Here is a 25,300-nt window from a genome sequence, read left to right on the forward strand (position 1 = left end):
TATAGTTAGTTCTTTCATTCACTAACTAGTGGAGTAACTATAATTAGGATTCACTTTGACAAATAGGATTGCATAAATAAGGTATTTTTAATTAATATACTCCATTTTGAGTGTGTTATCTACAATACTATTGGAACCGTTACAAGTAGTAGTAGTAGGATTCACTTCGTAACTTTCAGCATTTAAAAAGAGCCAATCTACTATTGAGATTAAAAAGGTAGTAGTAGTAGTAGTAGAGTATAATACTTATAAATATGCTTAGAATTGGCAATCCCTATCCCAGATCTAACTGTAAAACAACTAAGAGAAGATGGATAGGAAAGCTAGAATGACCAGAGTGTAAATATTAGTATTGCATTTCCTGCCTGCCTGCATATATTACACACACAACACACAGTCATCAACCAATAAGGTTCCCACCACCTGATCATATCACAGCACGGAATAAGATGCACCACTCAATACAACTAAGAATATGCTTCTTTCAGTTCCAACTCCAAAATAAAGAAAACATATCATTGCTTAAAATGCCAACTAAAGTAGTAAAGCCCCCTTAGCTAAAAGGGATACGAAATGTTCAAAGTGCAGCAATATGTCTAACGGAACGACGACACGGCACATAACAGTTTGGAAGGCAGTTTTATTACACCAGGGCCTATAAATTGATTGATTATAAGATATTACAACAGAACCGAGATGATTATCGATCAACCACTGTCACTTTACAAAGTTCCTTCGCTCTAACTATTTCTCCAGTCATCTACCCCATCATCCACCAAAATAACCACCAACAAAATCAGAAAATAAATTTAAAGACATGTATATTATATGCTCTAATTTTGTATTATTATTTGATTCACAATAATAACTCTATATAGTCCGATTTGGCTCAACCATGACAGAGGGCTGCCACTTTTCAGGTTTGTTCGAATTTTCATCATTTCCTTGTGCTGAAAAGTGTTGCTGCTAGCCCAAAATATCATGTGTACTAGGTAAAACACAGAAGAGCATCCTTACTCACTGCTGAATTGTACGAAGCTCCCATTTACCCTCCCCGTCAATTAATCGTAACTCCACTGAGTGGTACGGTATCAAAGCAGGACGCTGCCAAAACAGTATATTTTATCATGTCACAAGTTTGCAAGTGATAAATCTAACTAGTACTACATATAAGCCACGTATATAAGATCAAAATAAGGCATATGCAGAAAAAAGCTTGGCTGCTCTCTGTACCTGTGAGGATGTTATAACGGTAATCCCTGATTCAGTTGCCAGCTTATAAAGGTGCTCTTCAACATCAACACTTGTTGCACTTCATATAAAATAGAAAAAGGGAAGAAATGTTACTATCGCAAAATAATTAGGTTTCATCTCTGGAAACTGAAGGAAGAAGAATAAGAATATATATTACTTGGTGCACTCATCCAGGACACCGAACTGGGGCTTGTGGAAGAACAATCGTGCCTTGAAACATAGTACAAGTAACATCAACAATTGTGTATAATTACAGAAGTTACTATACAAAATAAGCATGTATCCTAGAAACATGTCTTTGTGTGTAAGGTTAACGCACCATGCCTAGACGTTGTTGTTCCCCAAGAGATAAAATGTCTTCCCAGTTTTGGCTAGTATCCCAGCCGCCTTCTCTTTCCAAGAGATATAGTAATTTAACATTCTCCAGGATAGACCTCAGATGCTTATCCAAAACGTTTGTGGCACCAGTTGATTCTTGGCCTAGACTCAGCAATCACGACATATCAATTTAGGTGAAAAATATCACGGCTTCATTAACGTAACCTATTGCTAACTTTTTTTAATTATTAAAATTATTTAGTAAAAATTGAAATGGGTCTTTTTTTTTCTTAACACAAATGAATGAGAATGACAAATGGTCAACATCTTAATAGAACTAAAAAACCAAAAACTAATACGAAAGAAAACTCCCACATATGAGCCTGAAGACATGATTAACTGTTTAAATAGATACGAGGGGGAACAGAAGGTATAGCAGAGAATACTCCATGTAAGTGACTACTTGTAGCACATCAAGATTCAACATACAGATATCAAAACCTCAGTATGAAAAGCCAATAAGAAGCTAGCCAGAAAAGGAATAGAAAGAAATTAAGATTACCTTCTTCAGCTAAATGTAGCAACCTTTTCTCTGCCTCATCACAAGAGAGAGGATATATTATTTGATCTCTGAGAGTTCCTAAGCATGTATATGGTCGCTGAGGCACATAAAAAAGACGACACTGGGATTTAAAATCAACTTCTTGGTAAGGTTTAATGAGTTTTCCGCTGACCACAGGCCAAAGTCCTCTAAGGACTCTGAAGATCGAACTTTTTCCACTTCCATTTGGACCTTAAGACAGAAGAAATTGTACAAATAAACACCAGTAATATTGTGCAAATATGCACAGAACAAGTGAGCAGTAAAGAAGATATATACTAACCTGTAACAAGCAGGCTCTTCCCAGGAACAATTTCACACTCTAACTGTCTAGCCAGAACTTTCTGACCTGGTGTAATTATATCCACCTTGGAGAAAGAAATAATATCATCTGAGAGTTCGGCAGATTTAGATCTTAAAGAGCCATTGTATTCTCCTGCAAAGTACATTCATGTCAGCCTGATAGACAACCTCAAAGCTATGTTTATTCAAATGCATTTCTTCTCCAAATCTAGCAAAAGCTGTCTAGAGTACTATGTTTATCCAAATGCATTTCTTTATTGCAGGCCCTATTTTCTAATTCCCCAAAATCTACATCTGCTTCATTCTCCATGCTTGCCTCTAAGTAAACTTGTCACCCTTCACAGAATAAATGGTTTTTTATTAAAAGTAACAAAAAACTCAACCAAGAAAAAAGGCACAACATGGGACAATTAATTCACAAAACAGATACCAACAGATCTAAATAATACAACTCCAGTCTCTAGTTGAATCTTATATAGAAGACTTTAAATCATATGATTGACATCTATCTAGCTACTCTAACATAAACCCTCATCCGCACCTCTAATAGTCCTCTTGAACTACAGTTCATCTTGACGTACATTGTAGTTTCCCCACCATTTGTTTAAGAAACGTGAAATTATTTAACACCATGCCATGCAACCTATTCAACAATTACTAGTAAAAATCTTATTCTGCTGAAAATATTTTTCCATATATACCCTAAACTGATTGAAAACAACATTCACATGAAAAAGTAACGCCTATACCATTTGATGGACGACAAATAAATGGAATACAAACCATGATGATCAGTTTCCAGAAGCTCTTCAAGTTCAAAAATTCTGTTGATACCACCAGACAGCTCAACAAATTTCCTATGCAGCTCAAGAATATCACCAAATGCCAAAAAGCTCTGAGATACAACAGATGCCAAGAATCGTAAGGCATGCGCCAGTTCACCTGAAATAGAATTTACCATAAAGAAAGGAAACACTCAAAACAAAATTTTAGTAAATAAAGCATCAAAGTGTGAGAGAATCTGATTCCACCTTGAGTTGAAGTCAAGGCTCGATCACCCTTATGCTCCATGGCATACAGCAAGCTCAATCCCCAAGTGACATTATGAGGAAGTTGCTTTGTGATGAAGTCATCTATAATACCAAACAACCATCTCTTCCTAAGAAGTAGCATTGAATGGTTAAAAAGTGCTCCAAACTTCATGTCAATCATCTGCAAGTAGGAAGAGTAATAATCAGGAGTAAATACCAGAATCAACATGAGCACCTGAAGCAAGCCTATAATACTTGCCAGAAAGAAGCTATTAATTAAGTCTAAGTATCTCTCAGTGGAAGTAGAGACAAGAAACAAGGATATTCGTATTCATGCTTAATTACATAGTCTGAGTAATCCTAAAGATGCTCTGATAAAACGGCAAAGCGTATTGAAATTTCAGATAAAACAAAGCATGGACTACCTCTGTAGCAATAATTTACTTTTTAAATGACTAATCAAAGTAAACTAATTGCCAGAGCTAGTGGTAATAGGACCAAGTACCTCTCTCTCTCTAGAACCACCACCAAAGAAAGCAACAGACTCTGCATGTGTCCGCAATCTTTCATGCATGTACCTTATAAACAAAGTATTTAATAAGGATCAAAACAAAGAACTGAGGAAGGCTTAAAATTGAGTGAAAAGTCATTCTCGTCCGCCACTTTCACCATCGATGTCAAATTGATACATGAATTTCAGCCAATAGTCTAGCTGATAAATAAATTTTCTCATAAATGGCCAGAAACTGACATACAACACCAGAAATTTTGCAGATAATAATTACTCCCTCCGTCCTCAAAAAATATACTAGTTTTACCATTTTAGGCCGTCCCCCAAAATTAGACCAAGTCTAAACATGGAAAGTTTTAACCATTTACACAACATTAATAATTTGGACCCCACATACTTTCACTATCTTTTCCTTCTCTCTCTTACTTTTTCCCATCTCTCTCTTATTACCAATTGCACATTAAAACTCGTGTCATTTACAAGTTTGTCTATTTTTTTAGGACGGAGGGAGTATTACTCAATGTACAGTACTCACTAAGATAATCTGAAAATGACATATAATGGGTTCAAGGGTAACGGAATGGGACAGAAATGAGACATGGTTGTTTGGTGGTGAGGAATATTCTCTTCAATAGTTCTCGATATCCCCAAAGTGGTAGATCATCTATTCTTCTCCTTATTTATGAGCATCAAAGCATAAATGTTTACATCCCCCCTTACTTTCACACCCACTCCCGCTCCTTTCAACGTATACTAACCAAACACTCCCTTCTTCCGTACTATTAGACCATTAAGAAATACCTGAGAATCAGTTTAAGCATTTTCAACTGCTCCAATGAGTTGTATCATATTGTCATGTCTGACAAACATGAACCAGAATCATTCATTTCAAACTAAGCATCTTTGAGAATGAAAATATGATCACCTAAAAGTTCCTTCCATTTGTTGCTCCTGACTAGTCAGGTCACCAAAGTCGGGTGTAACAATCCTTAGGAATCCTAAACCTAGTAACATGTATGTGTACAGAATAGCCACTCCTCGTCGACCAGTCAGTAGCTTCATTCTCCAGGTGAACCTGTAAACCAGAGAAAATATAGGTAACTAAGCAAGCAGATACTAGTGGACTGCACAAGCAACTCCTAAAAAATTACCATAGTATATCAACAGTTGGTTTAACCATTCCAGTGACCAAACCAGACAAATCAGTGGTCAACTTCTCCAAGTCTTGAGTTAATCTCTGATCCGCATCAATGTTTGCTCGTGATATGTTAAATACCTACATACAACCATGTGAAGTCAAGGTGATTTGGAAAAAATATTCTCACAAATGTTTAGAAAATTGACCATTCCATACACCACACCATATGGAATACCTATAGAACACCAATGTACTCAACGAAATCATGTATGTTTAAAATGCGGCACGTCCATAGAACAATGATGGTGGGTCTGCCTAGTGGCAATTACAAACTGGAGCAGGACAATAAATCAAAAATATATAATTCATTCTAGAAGTGGAACTATTACCTAATGGCAAAAAGCAGGTTATCTTCTTTTGCCAGTCTTTTCAACAGTAAATATAAAGATGTGCATATGCAGCATCTATTCTAATTCTAACACTTACCAGAAGCATTGTTTATCACTATTAACTGATGCAACTCAGTACCTTGTAATATGCGTTCTTTCTTAGGTAGCTCCGAAGCAAGTGCCTGGTGAGGCGGATTCTCCATCCAAGTGCAAGCAAAGACGTCAGGTGCCTGTAAACAGGAGGTGGTGAAGTGATATTCAGCCAATAATATCAATGCCAAAAGTTTCAGCACCAAATCTGGCTGATCTAATAAGGAAGCACATAATTTATACAACCACTAGATACAATTACCCAAGAGTAACTAACAATAAGAAATAAAAATGAAATGTCTGCATTCAAGAAGCGAGAAGAGTGCAAGTAACAACTAATACTACTACATAGATCCATAGATAAAATGTAACAACTAGACTTATTGACTTAAAACAAAAGTGCGAGCCTATTCATGCCCATTCCAATATAGAACAAGCTGAAGGTGCAACACCATTCATAGAGTTTAATAATAATAATAATAATAATAAAATATTCATAGCTGATATTATAAAAATTGTTTACAGTAAGTGTTAAAACTATAGGAAGGATATCTGAATTTCTTAAAAGCCTACATAAGACAAAAATTGGAAAATACCAAATAAATGTGATTTAATAACAATAATACTAATAATACCACAGCTATTTGTTCTATCTCAAATTGTATTTCATCATATGAAACAAACTTTATCCATTGTCGGCAATTAACTACTTAATTATCTGTTGCAGAAATGAAATCAAGAAACTAAGTAAAAAATTATAATTTCATTCAAGTCGCAAGAAAATGGAAATTATAATCTCATTCATACTGCATTACTTATGGATACCAGCCATAGGAATTCTATAGTTATTTCATACCATTCCTTTAATTTGATTCCTACATACCAGCCATCCCCTTACTGATTTCCAGGAATTACGCTTATGTATTGAAGCTTGATTACAAATATATTCTTACTCATGTAACAAATTCATTTTCTTTGACATCAAATTACCAACTTCCGGTACTCTAGAAGGAACAACTTAGCTCAGTACATGCGCGCGTGCAATATATAATTATATTGGACACTAATCACGTAACCATGCCTTATGCATACACCTCCTTTAGATACTAAAAGTAAGTACCTCAACGATGGGGCAACAAATGAAGATGCAGCACTTTGAAGAACGCTAACACCGATCAACTTGATGAAGGCAGCCTTATCTTGCTCCAGGACAAATTTTACAGTTGTCCCTGAGATAATTGATGTGTAAATATTGTACATGCATGTTTTTTATTAACAGTGCAAGAAGAATAAGCAATATTATAAAACAAAAGAAATACCATTCAAAGAAGCAATGCGATCTGATATCCAGGTCCTGGATAACACTAATATGGCAACTGCAAGCAGCTGTGCGCCCTGCTTATCAAGCACTGTGGGTACCTAAAGCTAATAGGTCAGCAAGTGCAGTATATATATACAACATGATAATAAATGTAGCCTGAGAAAGTCGCTAACATGGTGTTTCCAAAAACCTTCTAAGACTGATTGCACAGTTTTTAGTGTGTTTTCAGGTATCAGATTCTTATCAGATAATGTAGGGAAAAAACAATTGAAAATCTAAAGTATTAACATTCTAACCTCAACTTTTATCATATCTGTGATTTTCCTTAACTCTCTCTCCTCACGCACATTTTGAAAAATAACGGAAATGTAAAATTATTTCTCCTAGATATTTTTTTTGCAAACACTACCAGTGTTTGAATTTTTCGGCTTCTAGTCACCATTTGTTACGCCATTAGTACAAAATTATGTCAACAATCATTCCTCCTGCCCTGCCCTATTTTTATAGGATTTCGGGGATTCCCTACCTGAGTTGAGGGCGTCCCAGGGTTCCCCCTTTAAGTTAATGTAGCATCTCTAGAAAAACTTGATAAATATGACTGAAGGTAATTAACTTCATATCTACTCCACATAATTTAGAATATAGCTCACAGATAGCAGATATAGAAGGTAACAAATTGAAAATGATCAACTAAAACAGCTTCAGTAGTAATGAGTGCTTACTAGTATCTTAAACATGGAAGCTACTCTGAGAGGTAAAATCCTTGGAACAATTTGCAGCTGAGGAAAATCAGGTGGCAAATAGTCATCTCCTTCACTAAGAGAAGCTGCTAGCAACTGTGAAGAATGTGACCTAGAAGCAGAAAATGCAGGTTCCTGACAATGATATTCAAAGTAAATTTGAATAACAAGGGGTGCATCTAAATAATAATTTAAAAGAAATCAGAAGAATATGTGAAAGAAACCTTAGTATTAGCAAATGCACGTTGGACAGTCATCGCATCACTTTGGCGCTCTGTATCAAAACTTCTTCTTCTAACAATTTCAGATTCTGTAAGAGCTGGAGACTCAGCCCTACAAATCGATGCAATTTCGTAAATGTAGAGGAGAACTGCACTCTTAACATCGGAACTGGAATATCTAATTCAAAGGTCCTACCTTTTGTAATGGACACTCCAGCCTCCTTCACCGTCCAGAGATAGGACAACATCATGAAAGGCGACTAATGCAGGGCGATGAGAGATTGTGATGCATGAGGTACCCATTGCTCGAACTTTGGCACAGAAACGTTCTTCCATATCAGTAGTCACAGCACTTGTGCATTCATCTAGGATAGCAAATTTAGGTTTATGGTAAAAGAGACGAGCCATTCCCAATCTTTGTTGCTCTCCTAAAGACAATTCATCACCCCAATTAACCTCCTTCTCAGATGGGTAGCGGTCTAGCAGATACTCAAGATCCACCTAAACCAAAAATAATACTCAATCAAAACAAAGTTTTACTGAGCGTGGAAGCTTCAGGACTGTACGACTACAAAAGATTGGAGAACATATACTTTAGAAGAATCTCACATTTTTCAGTAACTCTGCCATTTCATTTTCTGTAAGGGCTTCAACCTCCTGATCTGTTGTCAGTGGATAAATTAGCTGATCGCGCAGAGTCCCCACTGCCGTATAAGGTCTTTGCGGTACATAGAAGATCTCCTTATTTAAATCAGAACCAACTCCAGGTTTCACGATATGACCAGATATCAACGGCCATAAACCACCCAAAACACGAAAGAGGGAGCTTTTTCCACTTCCATTTGGACCTTAAAATACATCGAATTTATATTATTACAAATTACAAATTCATCCATGAAATATAATTCCAGCAAAATTAAATTTTTGACTCTTCCACCGGATAGGAATGTGGGATTATGTATTTATAACTAAAGATGGCTAGATTATGGTGTTTTATTAAAACCCAAAAAACAATAACGATCCTCCTAAGGGTTCAGGCCATACATTCTCCATATAACAAAGCACCAAAAACCATAAAACCAGATATTGAACTTGATAAAAGAATGTGACTCCTTTAATCTCATTTCAGTGTCGCTTACACTACCACTTAGCAATAACATTAGTATATACTAATTTAAGAAGGGGTGCGCAAAAATTGGCCGAACCAAACTGAAGTAAGTTTGGTCAGTTTGGTTCGGTTTTAAACCATTCGGTTATTCAGTTTAAAATATAAAACAAAATAAATCCCTACCTCATATGCTTTTCTCAAACCCCAACCAATTAAATTAGTACAGGTTCTTTCGATTCCCTTTTGCAACCCAAAAAATGAGTGAGACAAATGCTTTTCTTCAATCATCTCAGATATGTATTTTCTTGTCATTTCTAATTTTATTGAAACGGAATAAGTATACTTTAAAGGGGTGTTCGGTTTGCAAGATTGTATCTCGATTAAATATGTAGTGTGTTTGGTTCATGAGATTCAATCCCACAACTCAATCCTAGATGGATAATCATGGGATAATTAGTCATAGCTAACCCCCCTCCAACTAAAATAATCTCACAACTCAATCCTAGATTATATCTTGGTACTATTTTATCTAGGAAACCGAACACCACCTAAGATGAGCCATAGACATGATGAATAAGTACATTATATATAACTATGTAGTGAACTATGGAAAAGCCACAACAGACCAACAAAACCTACCAGTTATTAAAAGATTAGAGCCAGATTCAACCCTTAGAGTCAAATCCTCCACCAAGACATTGCCAGTTGGAGTAACAACCTGAAACATCATATGTGCTTTGAGGTCTGGCAAGGATGAGAAGAATAAGGAAATGAAATGCCAATTTTTTTGCTACCTTGACACCATCAAACTCGATATAATTAGCCTCACTAACATAGTTCCTATGCCCATCAGGCTGTTGAGAAGATGCATCTCGTGTGGCTAGCTCTCTAGATATACCCATGAGTTCATGTATACGATCTGCGTAACCACTGCATAACAAAAGAAAAAATTCATCTACACAATAAAACAGAATATAGTTTAACTAGCATAGTAGCTCAACCAAAATAATTACAATGACGCCACATCCACAGCTGACAAAGAAAATCTCGATGATCTAGCTACAAAAAAGTAACTTATCTTTATCAGCCTAATCCAGAAACATCTCGTTAAGTACTAATAACGTCCATTAGACATATGAACCATAAGTCAATAACAAAATTTTAGGATTTTGTGTCAGAAAATCTTAACTACCAATCATGAAAAATACAATAATTCATCTTCAGAGACTTTAGTGTGCAACAATGCATCTTAAATTTGACACATTGAGAGATTACCAATATCTTTTTGAACTAGGAACCACCCCCATCTGAAGCAGTTGATACTTGATACTACACAAAATAATTATGAAATACAAATGGCTGGGCTAAACCAAGTGATCAAACACGAATAAAGAGAACTAATTGGCAAGACCTTTATATCTTATACTTTTGTTTAGAAACATATTACCATCAAACTCTGCATTGACTGGTCACAAATCCTTGAGTATATCAAATAAATTCAAAAGTACCAAAAAGGCTTATTTCTTTAGCTTTTTAGTAAATACTAATAGTACTAAATACCAAGGCTAGAAAGGTTAGGTTTAGAAATTAAACTAGTCAAAGCTTATTATCAAAGTGTTAAGCTTCCCCTAATTATCACTAGCTCTTCCCATAAAAATGAAGATTTACTAGGAAGAAGATGGTAGCGATTATAAAATGGAAATGCCAAAGTAACAATCTAATAATTCAAAGCAATAAAGACAGTTTTAACTTGTGCACCATGAAATAACATTTTCAGGGGTCCTCTAAGATGAATAACATTAGAAACTGACTAAGAGTTAAACAAGAAAATACCTCAGGCGATTAAGCCGCCTCGAACTTATAGAAAGAGTTCCGAGTGACTGAAATAATGAAATTATAACACTTGTATGATATCTCAAGTTGCTCAGCATCTCTGCGCGTCCCAAGGTAGAAGAGTCAGGTCTGAGATTGCCAGAGAAAAAGGGCTCGATAATCAAGATAACAGCAACAGTAGCACCAAGATACTTGAGTAAGAAATCCTGAATCATGCCAAACCACCAATGATCATGAAGAACAACCCTCATGTGCCTAACAAGATTTTCAAACTTCTTCTGAATGTGAAACTCTTCTCTCTTTTCTCCTCCGTAGAGTGCAATGCTTTCTGCATGGGTCCTTAACCGTGAATGCAACTGCCTATATTCACCTTCAAGCTGCTGTTCTTTGGACATGAGCTTTCCAAATGCAGGTGAGAAATTCCTAATTGCGCCCCCTGCCCCCAACACGTAAGCCTACAAAATGACAACATACAAAAAGACAAAGGCAGCTCAATAATTTGAGAGAACACAGTGATTGCAGTATTAAGAAAACATGTAGCACATAGAAATACGTTGAGAAGTTCCCACCAGTATCCAGAAAATGTATTTGGGGCTTGCATATGAACATAGACGCCAAGTATAAAGCACCCCATCTGTAACAGCAATTAGATCCTCTTGTACAAGATCACTCAGCTCAGAACAAAACTTTGGTATATCACTGGCAATTCGCTGCTCAGGGTTGCTTATTCGGCCATCGACATGAGACATCTTGTAGTACACCATATTCTACATGTATAAAATCAATAATAATTAGATTGAATATAGTTTAAACCACTTCTCACTATGCATACATTTGAATATCAAGAATACAGTGGTTCAAAAGATGTATCTCAATCATAATGGGGAAGGAAAAATTTACATGTGGTTATGCAATATACGTCCCAGTCGTCCACTACATAACAAACGGGGAGACTTCATTTGCAGAAAGCCAGAGACAATTACAGCCACACTTAAACTTACAGGACAACTAATTAGTAAGTAAAACTTGCGTGAATAAAAGAAAGAATAACATAAATCATATAAAAATCTACAGTGTCCCAAAACCACTATTTCACTAGGCTAATTTGGATCATCAAGTGCTGCTCTTACTTCTTAAGTCTTAGCAGAGATAAAATTTAATAGTATTAACAAATGGAGCAAGTGGAAAACACAGTTATATAAGCTGTACTGAAAATTACCTGAAAATATTGTGCATGTGTAAGCTTTGTCAAGACTTTACGGAACCGTAAACTTAGAGTCCCTGTTATGTACTTGGAGGTGGAATTCAGTGTTGACAGGAGGAAACAAAGCAAAATATTTTCAATAATAAGACGCAGAAATGCTGGAACACGCCGGAGAAAAGCAGAACGGAACAGGAAACCTTGAACTTTAGCTAATCTGTTGCTTACAGCAGTTCTAGAGACCTGGAAATTCAGAAAGCAAGTATCAAGACAACTGACGTAACTGATTCAGTGCGCCAACACCACATTAAGGAACAATGCAAGGAAAGCTCTATGGTACTACATAAATTCAATGATAATTATTACATATGACATTTTGGCAAATGAAAAGTTTAACTAAAGACAAGAAATCCTAACAAATATGAAATGTCTGTATATCAAATTTTGCCTCTCTTGAGTGGAAAACTTTACCGCTATAGCCAGCAACGATAAAATATCTAGTGCACCCATTCGCCCCATACGAGATAACAGAATAGCCACCAAAACCTGGAGAGATCTCAAAGTCCCTCTCCTCTGCTTACTCGTTCTGACATTCTTATCATTTTCGATCAATTGGTCTTGTTCACTTTTAATGTCCTCCACTCCGTTGGAATTACCAAAAGAATTGTGCCTTCTAGAGCTATTTCGCGACTGAACATAAGCAGCTGCAGCAGTTCCACCAACAGCTACAATACTAGTGGCAAGTAGTAGAGCTTTCCTGCAATAAAAAACATGTGTTTAAGCCAAGTGAAAAATTGCAGTGACAATCACTGATGAGAAGAGTCAGTATCAAAAAAAAGTTCCCCGCATGAGCAAATCCTCTAAGGGAAAGAAAGAGAGTAGAAAAGGAAATAAAGAGAAATGTGATATTATGCATGGCTATGCCTATTCTTTTAATATGAAAGATAAACTAAATGTAACACTTGCTGTTTACTCAGCATTTTCCATGTGTACCTGGGCCGTTCCTCTTTCATTTAGATGTCCGGAAGGAAACAAATTTAAATAGTGGGTTCGTAATTTTAACCCAGGAGATATGTATCTACGTCACATGCATTGAGTATTAACCATCCATGCACTAGGATGAAAAGTTCCCCCTTGTGGTTGTGTCTCATCATTTCTATTCACTTTATCAGTATTTTTATTTAAATACTTCCAGATTTACTGCAATAGTGCAATATAACAGATAAGTATCTGAATCATACTCAAAGTAAGTAAAGATGATTTACCTTCTTGAGGCCAGAAGGCCACGACCATGTTCAGTCAGCTGTAGAAGCTGAAGAGAAGGCATGTTTGAAGGCAACCTCCAGCAGATAAACAAATGTCAACGACTGAGGATCTGCCTTCTTGAGGTGGTGATAAAGATTATTTTATGTTCTCATACCTGTTGAGTTTAAAACTATCATAACACACGATAAAATAAATTTTATACAAACAATCACGCACCCTACAATATATAAGTTGGCATTATAGGCAGTTTCTTTAGTTAATCACAGCTCACGGAATCAATGCATATTAGCAGTGAGTTCACCTTTAGCGACCTGATACGTCATCTTAACATGTAAATACAAAATCAGAATATCCTTTTTAGTTTCGACACATACCTATGGCACTTAAGGGAGAAGCAAGAATTTCAAACAATACCTCATAAACTTTGCATAAGATTTATTATTGGAAAAATAATTATATCATCACCATATCATTAGATGCTGATGTATGTAATATAGTCTCATAGTCACCCTCCTCAAAAATCCCCTCACTGTAGCCTCATTTGCATCATTTTACACTAGGTTTCTAATTCAGTGTTAAGTTTGAGTGTCAAACCTTAATACCAAAATCATAGACAGCTCATAAACTTACTCGCTTAATCAAACCTAAGTTAACTTGATCAGTAGTATAATTTACAGATCCTATTATTCGACAGTTCACAGGTATACTTGTATGCTAACTAATTAATCAATAGCAATTACAAAAAATTCAACAAATCAATATCATTCCACTCTTCTTTGACAAACAACGGCTAATTCATCGATTCCAGATAAACGAAGAACACTGGAAAATTCATCTAAGCTAGCTACGAGCAGCTAACCTTATAATTCAACCAGCAAAGGTGCGCCGTTGCTTAGTCTTTCCGTCGACAATCACTGAATCAAATCCGTGTATACTTAGAGTTTGCAAACAATCAATCAACGAACGAAATTCAGTGAGCTAAAATCGTAGAAAACAAGATGCCTAAATTTGCGTAGGTATGCGAGTAGCTGATTGGTGTGTGTAACGAACTACACAAGCCGTATTAAATTAAACCAGAAAGGTGTTTTGGGAGAGAGGAATTATGGTATTGGGAAAGAGAGAGAGAGGCAGAGTATGAACTTTGAAGGCAAATCTTTTAATCTAATTTGGATTTTTTTTTATATTTTGTTTTTGGTATATTTTTGGGGAAGAATCAGCTGCATTTTTGATCGTGTGCTTGCTGACCGTAAGAGCATATGCAACGGTGGACGGACGGCGTCGTTCGTCTGTGTCAGCGGCACAGAAGATGTCGTCTGCCGCTGCGCTCGCGCCGCTGGCACAGCGCTGCTCGATCCATCGAGCACGTCCGTGCCAGCGAGCAGGTGACGTGGCAGCGTGTGATTGGCCAACGGCATATTCGTTGGAAATTTTTTTTAAAAAATTTTTTAAAGCGAAAATAATACCCAAAAAAATATTTTCTCAATCCCAAAAAATGCCCGTTTTTCTGTATTTTTTGTATTTTTTTCCCCAAAATCATCTATAAATACACTCATTCATCATCCATTCTTCACATCAAATCATCTCTCATTCATATTTTTCATACAACTTATCTACACCTTCATCTCTCACTCAAAACCTCAAATGGATTTCACCCATCTCATTGCGGAAGCGGAGCGCGAAGAACAAGAATATTACGAACAACATCGTGACACTTATGAAGCATATGTCGCAGCGAATACCTTCGCCCCTCCTCCTCAACCAACTAGATCAATTGGCCGCTACATCCATCGTGACCGGGAGGGAGCCCACGAAAGGCTCGTTGCCGACTCGCCGCGGTTTCCGGCAAAATACTTTAGGCGCCGTTTTCGCATGTCAAAGTGTTGTTTATGCGTATTGTCAACACATTGTCCGCCCGTGTTGAATTATTCCAAACAGACCCAGATGTAGCCGGTCGGCAAAGTATCTCGGCGTTGCAGAAGTGTACGTGTGCCATCCGACAACTCGCTACTGGGCAAACGGCCGACCTCTTCGACGAGTATTTGCATGTCAGTGAGTCCACTGGAATCTACGAGGTCTCCCCCACGCCGAGGTGTGCATACGACGGTGGGTGAGAGGATCGAAACAAGGTACACAATGCGCGATACCCGAACCCACGTTGAGCTACAAGAAGACCTAATCAAACACATGTGGGCGAAATTCAGCAACGAGTTGTGGGTTTTTATAATTTTATGAATTTAATTATGTAATTTTTAATTTTTAGGAGTTTAATTATGAAAATTTTAATTTTTAGGATTTTAATTATGTAATTTTTAATGTATTTTGTAATATTATTCCGGGTATGTGTAATGTATTTTAATTTTGTGGAAATGTTTTTATTTAAATTGAATAATGGAATGGTGGGACCCTTGTGCTCATCCTTACGGAAGAGCACCGTTGTGGGTGTTGTGCTCTTGCCTAAGAGCTGGTAGAAAAAGTGACGTCGGGCCCACAACCGTGCTCGTTGGCAAGAGCACGGTTGTGGGTGCTCTAAGCATAGTGCCTAGGTAAGCGTGTGGATGTAATTTGCGGCCAAGAAATTAAATATTTAACGGCGAACAAAATAATTATGTCACGGCTTGATTTTGGAAATGTTTAATATAATATGGATTTTAAATTTATAGTGAAATAGAGTAATAAATATTAGTAAGTAGAACTCCCTCGATTTTATATTAATAAAGTCATTTTTATATTTTGAATTTATATTAATAAAGTCATTTTTCTATTTTGAAAAGTTCCAAGTTAATTCAGTCATTTCTATTTTTACTTTATTTTCTCTTCATCTCTCTTACTTTATTCTCCCTTACTTTTTAGGGTGATGCTAAATAGCCATAATATGGCCAGCCATAAAACTAAAAAAATAATAAAATATTGTACAATTAATGCTAAATCAATGAAGTTAGTGCATCTAAAATGTATCAATGTTTTAAAGACTAATATACCCTTAAATATACAATACTCCATCTTAATATTATTTTTGTATTTTCATATAAAAATGCATTTGTATCTAACCAACAATCTGATAATTCGGACTTCAAACTCAATTCTCTATTTTCTACTTATACCATAAAATTATTATAAACATGCTTTTAGGTTTATAATTAATATTAAGCTCCTATACCTTCATTTCATTTAATATTGCGAGATTATATCTGGAATCATAGAATAAGCTAGGACCATTATTTAATTTGTTGGTATATAATTGAAGGAGTAATAAATAAGAGCAATTAACTAGTGAGTAGAATATATTATCCACACTTAACCCTTGCTAACACGCAGATGCAGGAGTTTCAAGTGTAATTTTGGCTAGCTTAACCCAAAACTACAATGGTCCACCTCTTTATTTGCTTTTAATTAATTATTGAAGGTTAATTACCGTATTCTAATTTATACAAATATTATAACATAGTTTATAAACTATTTCAATTTGAAACGGTACTGTGAAAGTGCCTAAAAATAAATAAATTAGGCTAACTAATGGTTAAACTTATACGTCAAATCCCCACTCGGACCCATTCCCCACACACCAATTCCCATTACTCAAACTCCATTGAAGAATTTAATGCTCCATTAATTTTATTAGTAAAGGGTTATTTTGTAAAGACACATGAACAATAAATAGACTTATTAATTTATTAATTGTTTGTTATGTATATTGACCAAAATATCCTATTATAGTCAGCCATAATGTGGCCACATAGTATTTCCCTACTTTTTAATCATCCATTTAACACATTATTCTTAAACTCTGTGCCAAAAAGAAATGTCTCTATTAACAAGGAACGGATGGAGTAAAATGTTAAGAGATGCTTTTAAAGTAAAAACCAGAAAAGGGTTGATATACTTTACGCATAGGAGAAGGATAGAGACAACCATCCTTGTTGTGATTGGAGCATCATCAATGGCGCCCGTCCCGGCGGAATTCCGACCGACGTCCCGAAAGTCCGCGCGGGACGTCCGTCATTGTGCAAGGGAGGCACGGATACGGACATCTGCTGAGGATACCGGAGTTCCGTGACGTTCCGCGGATATCCGTCGCGACGTCCGTGCAGAGGTGTTTTTGGGATGTCCGGCGAGACATCCGAACCACTGCTAATGCTCTTACAACGGTGACAGTATTAATTAATCCAGCCATAATTAAATTTCCAATTGCATATCTAATTCTATTTTAACACGTATTTTTCCTGATCTGTTTTAATATGCTACAGTTGAACATAATTAGTTATATTTGATGATATATTTTACTACTTTATATTACAAAATTCTACAGTTGAGAATTGAGATAAGTTGATTGCTACAAATTTATGACAAAATGATCTTTTATTTACTTTCAACTACACAAGCATTGGAGGTTAAAAATAGACTAAAGTCTCAATTTGATCTTTAATATATTGCGTTTTTTTATTTTTGTCTAAAACATTATCTTTTGAATTATTCGGTCCCTCACATTTGAAATCGGATCACATTTAGTCTGAAATTGACGGATCCGTTAAAATGTAACAGTCAACGAAATTTTAATCAATTTTGACCGGATTAAGAGTTATAAAAATTCGATTTTTTATTCTTTTTCAAATAAATTCAAATTTGGTTCAAAATTATTTTTAATAAAATAAATTGCTTGTCATTTATAAAATGAATTTTAATTCTTTTTCTCAATTCATCTTCTTCGTCGATTTTGGCTGAGAAACGGCAAGAAACCCTAGTTCTCGGAAGAACCTCAAGAAACCCCAACTCTCCAACCATGGACCGTTCAAACTACAATAGAGAGACCGATGAGAGTAGCGGTGAACGTGACCTCCGATTCACCATCCACGACGCCGAGGCTGCCCTGGGCAGATCCCTCTCAACCGCAGAGACCCTCTGGTTTAATTACTCTGCCACCAAGTCCGACTACATCCTCTACTGCCACAACATCATCTTCCTCTTCCTCATCTTTTCTCTCTTCCCTTTCTACTACCTCTTCCTCGAATGCTTCTTCACCAATTCCGTCGCCCCCTTTCAAAATCCAGCCCAAAGTCAAGCTCTCCTTCTCCGACACTCTCCGCTGCTACAAATCAGTCATGCGCATGTTCTTCCTCGTTGTTTATGGTTTAGATTGTTCAAGGTGTTGTGGACGAAGTGTCATTGACATTGCGTCGATTGGAATTTCATGTTTTATTTTGATTTTGTGTTTTATTTTTATGTTTAATTTTGATTTTTGTTTTATTTTAAATTATTTTATATTTTAAATTTTTTAGTTTTAGGTTAATTAGATATTAATCATTAATAAAACATAATTATAACTCTTAATCCGGTCAAAATTGATTTTAATTTCGTTGACCGTTACATTTTAACGGATCCGTCGATTTCAGACTAAATGTGGTCCGATTTTAAATGTGAGGGACCGAATAATTCAAAAGATAATGTTTTAGATCAAAATAAAAAAAACACAATATGTTAAGGACTAAATTGAGACTTTAGTCTTAAAAATATAAAGAGACCATTGGTCTACTAATATATACATGTAGAAATTGATTGCAAAACCTATATCTCAAAAAGTCATATTAAAATTGATTTTACCAACTCATTTTTATCAAAAAATAAATAGATTTTTAACAATATATTTACATGTTATATTAGAATCGGAATAATCGAGTTATTAGCCAAAGGAAATTGGCCTAAGCCAAAATTTTTTAAAAATAATGATTTTTTTATTTTTGCAAAAACCATAACATTATTCAAGCACTGAAATTTAATAATAATTGATGTATTTACTAATATACCTAATATAATAAAAGGAATTTACAAAATTTCCATATGCTCACACATTCCTAATTTAACTGGGTACTAGTAGTTTTTTTTAAATATAATTATAAAAATAAAAGGTTTAACAAGCTCAAGCTTACATCATCAACAAATCAACAAAATAAAATAGTAGTACTAAAAAACAAGCAAGCTTCTTGCTTAGTCAAATGTCAACAATAGAGTAGCAAGCCAATAACTATTTCAAATTCAATTACTGTGGTAAACATATGGAAAAATATCGATTTAAGCATTACGCAACAATCATTTTTCGAATGTATAGGTAGGTAATTGACTGTATATTTTGTAAAAACTGGTGGAATGTATATATTATTCATTTCCCGTTATTTTCATATATTTATGCAATTCATTGTAATTTGTAATTATTATGAAGCAAAATCATGTGTTTGTGAATGAGATTGATTTTGCAATGAATGAAGGTATAGTTAATATATAAATCTTCAACGACTTGTAATTATGTTTATCAATGACCAAACAGCTAAGCACTAGTATTTTTTTAAATATTTAATTGCTTCTTTTCCACATTCTTAATATTCTCTCAATCCAACTATATTTACACTATTTTATTATTGCAAAATTTATAAAAATTATAGAAAAATGACAAACTACCAAATACTATAAAATAAGCAAACCAAAAACACAAATTATAGCAGTAATAAAACAGGAAAGTAAAAATACATAATCGATGCTTATAAAACATAATATGAAAATCAAACATTCAATTAAAGAATAATTATATGTAGAGAGAAAAAAGAGTTTTTTTTGTAGAACTATAGAAAAAATTGATCTCCATTTATATAGAATAAACAAATTATGATTATAATATAGTATTTTTTATTCTTTTTAGTATAATAGTATAGACAAATATTTTTAAAAATATTTAAGCACAAATTATACTTAATGACAATTGACATAATCCCATTTGTATTGATTATTCAATTGTTACTCGTAGTATTTCATTTAGAAAACCCTTATGCTTCATCGATGTTTATGCAATCATTTTCATCGAGAGGAACATAGCAATTTGGTTTATATTGATTATTCAATTGTTACTCGTAGTATTTAATTTAGAAAACCCTTATACTTCATCAAGTGTATATGCAATCAATTTCACTGTGAATATTTTATCTGTAATTCAAATAAATAGAATCTAATTAAGTCAAGATATCAAATCGGATTCGAATTTCGTCGATTTGAATTGGTGTTTTTAACCAAACAATCCCAAAATTCGATTTTTTAACATTATATTTATATTTTATTTAAATGTTTCTAACCTAATAATTAAAAAGTAGTACGTACTCCTACTAATTTCAATTTCTGAATAGTTTATTCTATTTCATATCAAAATTTAAATTTTCAGATAAGTTTGGAGTAATAAAAAAATTTAATATGAAATATGAATGCTTTAATGCGTTCAGATCAGTTAATAGTCCCCAAAATTTAAATTTTCAGATATGTAAATTTGTTTTCTTTTGGTTTAATTAAAACCCAAAATACTTCAGTTGAGGACTTCCTACTTGTATGGATTTTTTCTTCTACAATAGAAGAAAATTCTAGATTTGTTCAATATGAAGTGGTCAAATCTTTGTGAAGATTCCTTCCAATTTATTCAATAAAATTATTAAGACATGCTTTTGCTAATACAAATTTTTTATGAGTTACTGTAGATACATCAAATCATTCATTGGTTCGTAAACACTATATCCTGTTTTGCGCAGTTAGGGTATCCACAGTGGCAATAGCCCAGCAATAGCCCATCCACAAACTCCTCCTGCCACGTCATCAATACTAAAAATCCTCCTGCCACATCAGAAATAACCCAGCCATAGCCCAACCATATCATAAATAGCCCAGCCACATCAATAGCCACATCACTAAATAACACAATATACGGAATTTAATTTACGAGACATATACGAGAAACATTAATAATACTATTTTACTTTTAAAAAAATACAAAAAATTAAAAAGTACAATAAATTAAAAAAGTACTAAAATTTTAAAAAAGTACATTAATAATAAAAATTACATTAAAAAAAGTACATTACTTAAAAAAAATCACTCGGTGGCTCCCTCGATTCCGTCGTCGCCGTCGCCGTCGCCGCCGTCACCGCCGGATCCGTCGCCACCGCCTCCGCCGCCTCCGTCGCCATTGTCACCGCCGCCTCCGCTGCCACCGCCGCTGCCGCCTCCACGCAGATCGTCATTCATGCTCTCGAGCAATGTGAAGAGAAATCTCTTCTCCTGGGGGTCCGTCGCCGCTCGCCATTCGGCTAACGTCTTCACCATCATCTGGCGCGTTTGTTGACGCGCGAAGTACTTGAGATCCTCTGTAGACTGGAGGTCAAAGGGGGATGCCAACTGGACCTCCTGGGAACCCCCGGCGGCCCCCCTCGCCGCCCGTTGCGTCGGCTTTTGCCCAACGGGGCGAGGTCGGCGGCCGAACGAACGAGGGGTGGGGAGCACCTGGTCCGTCTCGGGGAGGTCGTGGGAACCACCGCTGCTGCCGCTGAAATCCCCGGTATAGTTCAATCGTTGCCGTTTCGGCCAGCCAGCATCGACACCTACTCGGAACTTCTCAGTGTCGTTCAGCACAAGATAGCAGTTCCAGTAGGTGAAGTCCTTATACAACCCGGGCTAGGGGAAGGCTTTCTCCGCTATCCTCCTGCAGTCGTCCTCCGTTTGGCCACTACTCTGCATGCGGAGGGCGTTGGCGTACAAACCCGAAAATCGGGAGACGGCAGCCCTGATTCGGTTCCACGCCTTCCGGCAATCCTCCCCGTTGTGTGGCCTCCCCTCCGGGCAAAATCGCTGGTAGGCTGCTGCTACCTTGCCCCACATGTTGACGATCCTCTGGTTATTAGAAACAAGAGGATCGTCGCAAACACTCACCCACGCCCTTGACAGGGCAACGTTCTCCTCGTCCGTCCACCTTCTCCGTGCCGTGGGGTCATCCCCACCGGCTACGACGACTCCCCGACCTTCTTTCCCTTGCCCTTCTTCTTTGGGGCGCCACTACCCTGCACTGCTCCCCCCGTTTGAACGGGAGTTTCCGGAACTCCGAGACTATCAAACCCCAAATCCGCCAACGAAAATTCATCAAAACCGCTCGGCGTGAACTGCGCATCCGTTGGGGTCGATGTGTGCGACGAAGCAGTGCTGAAATCAAAACTGGGGCGATAGACGTTCCCCCGCGTCACCTGCGTCTCCGGTACTCCCCCCGGCGTCCCCTGCATCGCAGGTACTCCCCCCGGCGTCCCCTGCGTCGCCGGTACTCCCCCGGGCATCATCTGCATATTGGGTGCCCACCCCGGCATTATCTGCATATTGGGTCCCCAACCCGGCACCGCCGGGAACCCCCCCGGCGGACTCCCTCGGTCGGCATCCCGGGTAGCATCTGCTGCCACGGGTACATGTTGTAGTACCCGGGCATCTGATTCCATCCGCCTCCAACATTAATTGGGGGAGTTTGAGAACCACTCGTCCCCGAACTCGGCTCGTTGTTTAGATCCATTTCTCGGTGTTTATCTTGTATAGAAATTTAGATAGAGAGAGTACTCGTTAATACAAGTGGTGCGAATGAAAATGAAGTGCAAATCGCGTATATATAGTGTCGGGACAATTTAAAAAAATAATAAAAAAAAACGCTGGGCGATGCGCTGGGCGATCCCGACGCTGCAATGGCGCCGAGTGGATCGCCCAGCGCATCGCCCAGCGCCCGGCGACCGCCTAGCGCTAGGCGATTTTTAATTCCGAAAAACCGCTCGGCGGTTTTCGGAGGCTGCAATGGTTCGCCTAGCGCCGGCGCTCGGCTAAGCGGTGCGCTAGGCGCCATTGTGGATAGCCTAATAACCCATCTAATCAGTACCCTCTATAGATAGAATCATTAATTAATCTAATTGATGTAACAAACCTCATCTAATTCGATATCTGCTACTACAATCCTAAACATAGATCGAGCATTTAATGAAATTTAATACTCTATAATTATGAAATAAATTGCAGATGGAGTTACTTATCCTCACACCGACACAGGAATTGCTCAAACCGTCGGTATAATTCTAACTTATCTATTCTCAAAATTTTGGCAACTAATTTTTTGTTAAAAATGCAATATTCTATAGTTTTACATTTGTGTTCTACTATAAATTACTACTCCCTCCGTCACTTAAGCAATGTGTTTCATTTTTGTACCTGTTTTAAAAATGATAATAAATAGTTAAAATAGAAATAGAATTAAGTAAGACAAAGAATAATATAGAAGAGCGAAAATGAAACGCCTCGCTTAAGCTATGGACGTTGGTAGTAGTAGTAGTGTTTTGGATAAATTCTTGTAAATTTTCAAATAATGAGTACCGATTTTGAATACCAATTTTAAAATTTGTATTGATATTGACTTATTTTGATTTTTAACTAATTAAATTTGGCAATGATGTAACTTGATTAATTATGTATATGACACTATTATCAATTAATATGATAGTATTATATTTTAGACAACGAAATATAATTAAATTATGATAATCGTTATTTATTGAATTAAGATTTTATGTTAACATTACAATCCTGATTGATTCTAAAATTAGAACAAATTAATGATTTAGTGCTGATTGTAAAAAGTTGATATGCAAATTAAGATTGAGGAATATGTAGTCAAATATCTTAATGTTTTTTAAGTACAAGTACTATGCAATATAGAAGTACTATACAATATTCAGAATAATGATTCCATATTTTATTAAACTCTTAATAAATTACAAATTTGTATGACAAAGATTAGAAGCAAAAAAATACCATCCCTAAAAGAGCAAAAAAAAAGAATAATTATGATAAAAAAAAAATCAACTCTTTTTGCCCTCTCCACCGCCTTCTTCCAAGTAAGCCTTCTTGTGTCTGTCACCCCTAGCTAACAGACAAATGACAAGGAAACACGTGGCGTAGAGCGCGTGCGCCTTCCACGTCGTCTTCGGCGGCTGGTGCATGACAGCTCTGTGAAACACCGTCATATAATAATGCAAACCCACCGCAAAGCCCACAAACGTTTGGACCAGGCCCAATAACTTAGTCACCGGCCCAGTCGCAGTCGAGAACACGAGGATGAGGTACATCAGCAGCAGCAGGAGGTACAACACGTAGCCGAGGGTTTGTAAAACCTGGACGCAGACGTAGGTGGAGTGCGAAGTAGAGTAGAAAAACCTCAGCGGCTCGAGCCCCGTAGCGAGGGAGGAGAGGGCAAGGATGGCGAAGTAGATGGAGAGGTAGATTTGGATGAAGATCAGGAGCTTTTGGATGGAGAAATAGGCTTTGATTCGGCTGAACATCAATGAGACTAAAATGAGAGGGATGATGATGAATGTGAATGAGACTAAAGACGCGATTTTTGATGCGTATTTGTTGCCGACGTAGGGTTTGAATCCTCTTGTGAATTCTTTGTTGTATCGAGTGAGGTAGATTCTCGATGTTTGGGAGATTTTCTCCAAATCTGGGACGATTGATTCTTGGAATTTCGATGGGAGTTCTCTGAATTCGGATACCAAGTCGTCTTCTTGATCGACCCAGTTGGTTTTTTTTAGGGATTTGGTGGAAAGATTGATTTTTTCGATCTGGGATTTGGATGGATTGGGCTTGATCGTCTTGTTCTTGGGGGTTGGATCTGGGATTTTCTTGGTTGGGAGGGGGATTTTGGAGGTGGAGTTGAGTTTCTTGATGGTGGAGGTGGGGTTGAGAAGTTTGGTTTTGTTCTTGGGTGAATCAGATGAGGTTGTGATCAGTTTGGTGTGATTCTTGGAGGGGAGTGAAGTGGGTTTAATGAGTTTGGTTTGGTTTTTGGTGGATGATTTAGTGGTGGAATTGGAGGTTTTCTTGAGGAGGGGGAAATCTTGTTGATCATGTAGGGCAGAAATGAGGGAAGAAGTGAAGAAAAGGAGAATGATTAGATGGAGCAAGAGTACCTTGTTGGGAATGGAAACAGAGTGATGGAGTGGAGCCATTGTTGAAACTTGTTTGCTAAAATCTCTGTCTCTTTGTTTGGAGATCTAAATGGCCAATTATTTGGATATGGTGTTTGAGAAGAGTGTTTGGGAGTGGCAGAGAGTGAGAGAGGGGTGGAATTGATAGTGAAGGTGGAGAGGGATTTT

At 36.7% G+C, this 25,300-nt stretch overlaps 2 protein-coding genes across 3 annotated transcripts; both read right to left on the reverse strand.

The window, feature by feature from the left end:
• Positions 1 to 620: 620 nt before the first annotated feature.
• On the reverse strand, positions 621 to 14,476 carry LOC121784601 (ABC transporter D family member 1-like). Of its 2 annotated transcripts, XM_042182768.1 has the most exons (26): positions 14,185 to 14,476; positions 13,325 to 13,479; positions 12,531 to 12,816; positions 12,078 to 12,302; positions 11,428 to 11,625; positions 10,859 to 11,313; positions 9,820 to 9,955; positions 9,665 to 9,743; positions 8,527 to 8,765; positions 8,114 to 8,418; positions 7,921 to 8,029; positions 7,679 to 7,831; positions 6,955 to 7,054; positions 6,756 to 6,864; positions 5,685 to 5,775; positions 5,170 to 5,294; positions 4,944 to 5,093; positions 4,013 to 4,085; positions 3,508 to 3,688; positions 3,260 to 3,418; positions 2,457 to 2,609; positions 2,135 to 2,365; positions 1,574 to 1,734; positions 1,412 to 1,464; positions 1,234 to 1,312; positions 621 to 1,104 (listed from the first exon to the last, which is right to left on the reverse strand). In XM_042182768.1, exons 2-26 carry the CDS (start codon positions 13,384 to 13,386, stop codon positions 1,018 to 1,020), a joined length of 3,999 nt encoding a protein of 1,332 aa, XP_042038702.1. In that variant the 5' UTR covers positions 13,387 to 13,479; positions 14,185 to 14,476; the 3' UTR covers positions 621 to 1,017. The 2 variants fall into 2 exon arrangements, with proteins under 2 accessions (XP_042038702.1, XP_042038703.1); XM_042182769.1 differs by lacking the exons at positions 12,078 to 12,302; positions 12,531 to 12,816; positions 13,325 to 13,479; positions 14,185 to 14,476 and adding an exon at positions 11,759 to 12,042.
• Positions 14,477 to 23,876: 9,400 nt separating this feature from the next.
• Positions 23,877 to 25,300, reverse strand: LOC121785397. The gene has a single exon (XM_042183812.1). It carries the CDS (start codon positions 25,151 to 25,153, stop codon positions 24,005 to 24,007), a length of 1,149 nt encoding a protein of 382 aa, XP_042039746.1. The 5' UTR covers positions 25,154 to 25,300; the 3' UTR covers positions 23,877 to 24,004.

The sequence above is a fragment of the Salvia splendens genome, chromosome 21 (genome assembly GCF_004379255.2).
Source record: "Salvia splendens isolate huo1 chromosome 21, SspV2, whole genome shotgun sequence".
Taxonomy (NCBI): Eukaryota; Viridiplantae; Streptophyta; class Magnoliopsida; order Lamiales; family Lamiaceae; genus Salvia; species Salvia splendens.